The sequence below is a fragment of the Triticum aestivum genome, chromosome 2A, assembly GCF_018294505.1.
Source record: "Triticum aestivum cultivar Chinese Spring chromosome 2A, IWGSC CS RefSeq v2.1, whole genome shotgun sequence".
Taxonomy (NCBI): Eukaryota; Viridiplantae; Streptophyta; class Magnoliopsida; order Poales; family Poaceae; genus Triticum; species Triticum aestivum.
The window spans coordinates 703,064,933-703,070,655 of NC_057797.1; the positions used below are offsets into that span (position 1 = coordinate 703,064,933).

The 5,723-nt window shown below is 40.3% G+C and overlaps 1 protein-coding gene across 1 annotated transcript; it reads right to left on the reverse strand.

Moving 5' to 3' along the window:
* Positions 1–940: 940 nt before the first annotated feature.
* LOC123186034 (uncharacterized) lies at positions 941–1,764 on the reverse strand. The gene is made up of 2 exons (XM_044597830.1): positions 1,399–1,764; positions 941–1,312 (listed from the first exon to the last, which is right to left on the reverse strand). The coding sequence occupies exons 1-2, from the start codon at positions 1,721–1,723 to the stop codon at positions 1,272–1,274; spliced, it is 366 nt and encodes a 121-aa protein (XP_044453765.1). The 5' UTR covers positions 1,724–1,764; the 3' UTR covers positions 941–1,271.
* Positions 1,765–5,723: the final 3,959 nt, after the last annotated feature.

Below are 5,723 nucleotides of genomic sequence, written 5' to 3' on the forward strand. Positions count from 1 at the left end.
ATAAAAGAGAAACATAAAGTAAATAAATGTCAAATGTTTATCCAAGAAAATGTTTAAAGTGTATTGCAATTTACAAATGGTCAAATTGTATTAAAACAATGTTCATACACTGACACCTGGCGGACTAAAATAATCACAAGTTCAAACTAATAAAAGAAAGACCACAAACGGAGAAAATGAGATAGTAAATTAAAAAACAAAAAAATAGAACAAATAACGAAGAGAAAAATAAAAGCGAAAGGAAACAAAAACATATCGGAACCTTCCTCGAACTGCCAAAGGGCGCCTCCTATTTCTCATGTAGGTAGTGACCCTCCGCGTGCCCGTGCTCTCTATGAGCCGGCCATTCCAGTTTAGGGAAGGCTCTAGAACCGTTGTTGAACCATTTTTTCTTTTATTATTTAATTTTTCCTCTGGTTTCTCCTTTCTTTCTCGTTTTTAGTTTTGTATTTTATTTTCTCCTTTTTACAAACCATTGAACTTTTCTCCAAGCCATTTTTTTAATTTCGTATACTTTTCCAAAGCCATTAACCTTTTTGAAAGACGCCCTCAGTTTTTCAAATTCACGAACCATTTTCAAATTGGTTATTTTTTCTGAAATATGTGAAATCTTAAAATTCACACGCATTTTATAATTCCGAGAATATTTTAAAAATTTATGATTTTTTTGGAAATTCAAGAATATTTGTAAAATCATCAACATTTTTTGAACTTTTGGACCAATTTATGAAATTGCGAACTTTTGTTGAATATATGCTAACATTTTGTGTGTGTGTGTGTGTGTGTGTGTGTGTGAAATCATCAACATTTTGTGTTCCTACAAAAATATGCTAAACTTTTGTGGATGGTAGAATGTTTTTTTTATTCACAAACTTTGTTTTGAAACTTTTTGTGAATGGTGACATGAGAATATATTGTTGGAAGGACATGTTAAATCGTATTCACTTCGTTCCAACAACGCCATGTTAGATTTAAACGAGCAATAATAAAGAAAAAGGTGCCAAGGCGGAACTCGTAGCAACTGCGGTCTTTTGTAATGCATGAAGTGTAGCATTCTAGACAGAAGGCTTTTATTCTTACTATTATTAATTTATTATTGGGATCTCTGAGGGGAACATGCCATGGCAGATTACATTCTACGACGATGATGATAGTCACTATATAGCTCAGCATACAGGCACGTACGCGCGCACTTTATTTAGTTATTCTGCCAATGATCTCAGTCTTCTTCACCGGCCTTCCTCTCGCGCGATCCCCATGATCGAAGCTCCTCACGCGTGCGCGGGTGGTGGCACTGGTGCTACGGTGTAAGCTGCAATTATTAAGTCGTGCGTGGATTAGACGAGCCCGTGCAAAACAGAAAAATGAATTGCGCAAAGCCTCTACTTAGTTGCTTACTTCCGCATTTGCTCCCGACGGTGAGTTTGATTTTGCAGTCGTGGGCGAGGTGGACGAGCTTCACGGGGCTGACGGTACGCTCGTCGGAGGCGGTGAGGACGCGGCAGATGCAGGGCATGTCGACCTTCTTCACCTCGTTGCGGCAGGCCTGGCTTGGGGGCATGTAGAAGCCCTCCTTCTTGATGCTCTTGATGCAGATGCTCATGATCCTGTCCCTCTCGTCGTAGCAGTCCTTCTCCCCCGCGGCGAGATGCGCCGCGAACCCGGCGAAGAGCGACGCGAACAGCAGGGCACGGACGAGGCTGGCTCCGGTGCGGCGGCCCATCTCCGTGTCTAGGCCGTAGCGTGTGATGCTGGTATGCTTGCGAGTGGTGTGCATGATGCTGGCAGTGGGAGCTCGTTTATATAGTAGCCGAGGACCCCCGGTGCACGTACGATCGACGGAGAGATCGACGACCTACCTACCTGGTTGACGGCGGCGCTAGTTGCATTAAAACGGTTAGCGGCGACAAGAAAGCAAATGATCTTAGAGCTTCGATCGAACTGCTATAGGCATTACAGAGGCATATGTCGCTTCATTGAATCCGGGTCTTGGTAGTGGGTGCAGTGATCGACCTAAGGCATCAAGTCCAAGAACAGATGAACTCAGCTGCAGATGCTGAACTCAGCTACAGATGAACCAGTGAAGAGGCATCGCAGACAGTTGTATCTGTATGCATTACACCAACTTTTTTTGGCTCTTCAATGCAAGCAGGCAGGTCCCATTTAACTCCTAGAAAAATCTCTAAGGCCATTAGTGATCGCCCATTAGTGGGTTAATTACATCATAAGTTGTGTTGTAAAAACTCAAATTAAGTAGCGCTCAACCGCCTGGCTCCATTGAGAAAAATCTAGTGTCCTTCACTGAGAAAAGGTCAAAAAATCAAGCGCTTCTGCCTCTGAAAAAACCGGACACCGCTTTTTATATTAGTATTAAGAAAATGTTTGCAATTTTTTTGAAAAATACTCTTGAATTATGGAAAATGGTTCATGAATGCAAAAAGTATCGGCGCTTTTGATAAAATGTTCAAGAGTTTTAGTGAAATGCTCACGAATTTAAAAACAAATCATGATTTCAAAATCCTCAATTAGTACAAAAAATTTAACATTTAAAATTAAGTTTCAATATTTTGACAAATTTTAAAATAGGGAAAAAGAAAAAAAAGTAAAATAACAAAGATAAAATGAAAAAAAAACAGAATGAAAACATGGGAAAATAAACTTAATAGAAAGTAAAAAAAGGAGTAAAAAAAGGCAGAAAAGCAACAGAAACACGCAAAAACCAAGCAATAGAAAAAAAATCAACCAAAATGGGCCAACCACATTGCCTCTCGCTTCTGGCCGTGGGGCGTCGATCCTCAATGCAGACAATGAGGAACGATACAAAGCTGTCTGGACTGCCAATGCTAGAGCTAAAGGGGCACTCAGATATGATCTGAGCTTGCCCGCCGATAAGACTGGACCGGAGGATAGCCAAGGTCCATGACGACAGCCCCAAGTGGGTGATTATGCAACACAACGTCGACATTGTGACCGAAGGTATGCTCAAGGGTTTTCACTAGAGCCCTAGCATCGGGAGGGGAAGCACAATGACGCCACCAAGAGAGACATGACACACACATGCATCGCCACAGCCAGAGTGCGGACCTTTCGGTCGATGTCTCACCGCGGCGCACCGAGGTGTTATGGTCCCAAAAGTCCACCGCCACCACACCATGATCCCGGGGCGCCACTACTGAAGCACCGCCACCACCTCCAGGATCCCCGTCGCCTCGTTCCTCGTTGTCCATATAGCCGAGGAGAAATACCACCAGCATCACAACGTTGCTCGCCATAAAGATAATCGCACGACCTCGCCATCAAGGGCCATCGCCCCAACATTTTAGAACCCCAAACCCTTGCACCACCATCGGTCAACACATATTTCACATGTAGAAGCAGACCCACCATGAACCATGTGGGTGCCCCCACCTGCCACCAATGGTGTGAGCCACGGGAAGCAACATGGCAACGGGAATACCAGTCAACGAGCAGAAGACGGCATGCACAACCCCCTAGTCACGGCTTCCCATCCGGTTCAATGGCCCACTCACTACCCCAGATCTTGGTACAAGTGGGCACCTCGGGCAGGAAGCCTCTGGCCCAAGGCCGGGTGAGGCGGCGAACAATGCCCTCGTCGTGACCATACCTCATGAGGAAGAAGACGACCCCCCTCCCAAGTTGTGACCGCCTCATTGGGCTGAAGAACATCATTGGGCCCCAGATGAGGGATGGACCGGGCTCCTAGTCAGTGCCCCCAAGGGGAGGCCATGCGCTGACCCTCCTAGTTGTGTCGACCACTTCCCAGGATACCCAACCTCTGGTTGTGCGATGGGTGGTCAGGTGACGGTACGAACATAGGGTTAGGGGCATAGAGGGAACCAAGGGGGGCAGAGGAAGCAGGGGAACCGCTCCGCCGTCGCCAACCCATGGCGAGACTTTGCTCGACGAGGACGACCAGTGGCAGCGAAGGGGGAATGGCAGGGTCGGTAGTGAAGGGGTGTGGGCTCCGCCCGTGTCACCCTTGGGGACGATGCAGTTACATGAGCGATTTTTTTCCAAACCAATGTTAAGATGTTCACAAACGTTCACTATGTGTTAGTTATATATTTTGAAATTTTCTTTCTCAGCTATTTTAAAAAAAATTACAAAATAATTAAGGAATGTTTAGCATGTATCCAAAAAATGTTCATAATATTTTTTAATACACGGTGAATAATGATCGATGCATATTTTATGTATTTAAAAATGTTTGACATCTCTATAAAATTGTTTGATATATATCTAAAATATTTCAACATGTATATTAAGAGGTTAATGTTTTTTTAAGAAGTTCACCATGTATTTATAAATTTTTGACATATATGTGAAAAAATATGTATATATTAAAAACAATTCATCGCGTATTAAAAAATGTACACCATATATCTTCAAACTTTTTTGAACGATTTAGAAATAAATTCACCATTTATTTTGAAAACAATATTTTGTATGTACTTGAAAAATAAAAGTATATAAATAAATATTCAACATTACTCAGAAAAAGGTCAGCATATATTGAAAAAAAATACAAATCAAACAGAAAAAAAATGTGAAAATGCATAAAACAGAAAACTAAACTAAATAAAATATCAAATGTGTCTCTAAAAATGTTTAATGTCTATTACGAATGTTCAAATTTTATTAAAATAATGTTCATACACTAAAATCGGGCGGATTAAAAAAATCACAAGTTCGAAATAAACAACAAAAAAGGTGAGATAGTAATTAAAAATATAAAAACTGAAAATACAGAATGACAACAAAAAGAAACGCAGAGAAGGAAAAAAAAATGGCTCAGAACCTTTCTCGAACTGCCAAAAGGCGCTTCCTATTTCGCGAGTATAGCGACCTACCAAATACTCCTTCGTGCTTCGTCCTCACTACTATGGGCCGGGCCATTTCGGCCTTGGAAAGGTTCCAAAGCAAAACCCGCTCTGCCCTTAACCGATTTATTATTTCTTTCTCTTTTCTTTCTTCAAATAAGTGAATTTTTCTCAAACTCATGCTTTTTTTTTGAATTCGTGAAGTTTTTCCCAATCCATGAATTTTTTTTCAAATTTATGAACCCTTTTTACAATCCCCCCCCCCCCCCACACACACACAAATTTTAAGTTCGTGAACCGTTTTAAATTTGTTATTTTTTATGAAATATGGGGGGGGGGATTCAAATTCATGAAATGTTGAAATCCAAGAACATTTTTTCAAATCCATGAACAATTGTTTCGACATCTGGGAGCAATTTATCAAATTCGTGAAGTTTTTATGAATCTGCTAACATTTTTGGAATCGATGGATATTTTCTGAATTTTGGGAACAACTCTTGGAATTCATGAACTTTATTTGGAACTCGCGAATACTCTTTGAATCAGTGTATTGTTTTTGAAATTTATAACATGTTTTGAAATTAATGATTTATTAAATTGGCAAATAGTTTTGCTTATTTGAACATTTTTCAATTTCTTTAAAATTTATTGAAATTCCGGATCTTTTTCCTAATATTTGAACATTTATTTATAATTTTAAATTCTTTTAGATTTTCTATAATCCAATACTATTTTTTAAATGGGAACATTATCAAATTTGGATTTTTTGGGATCATGAATTCTTTTGAAATTTGGCAGTTTTAAAAGCTCAAACATTTTCTAAAGAAAAACCAAAAAAGAAAAGACATAAAAAATGAAAGAGAAAACATAGGTGTCCCACTG

Coding starts and splice junctions, on each gene's coding strand:
- LOC123186034 (XM_044597830.1), bottom strand. CDS start 1,723: ATGGGCCGCCGCACCGGAGCCAGCCTCGTCCGTGCCCTGCTGTTCGCG. Junction 1,313..1,398: donor CGTCGGGAGCAAATGCGGAA/GTAAGCAACTAA, acceptor TAATAATTGCAG/CTTACACCGTAGCACCAGTG.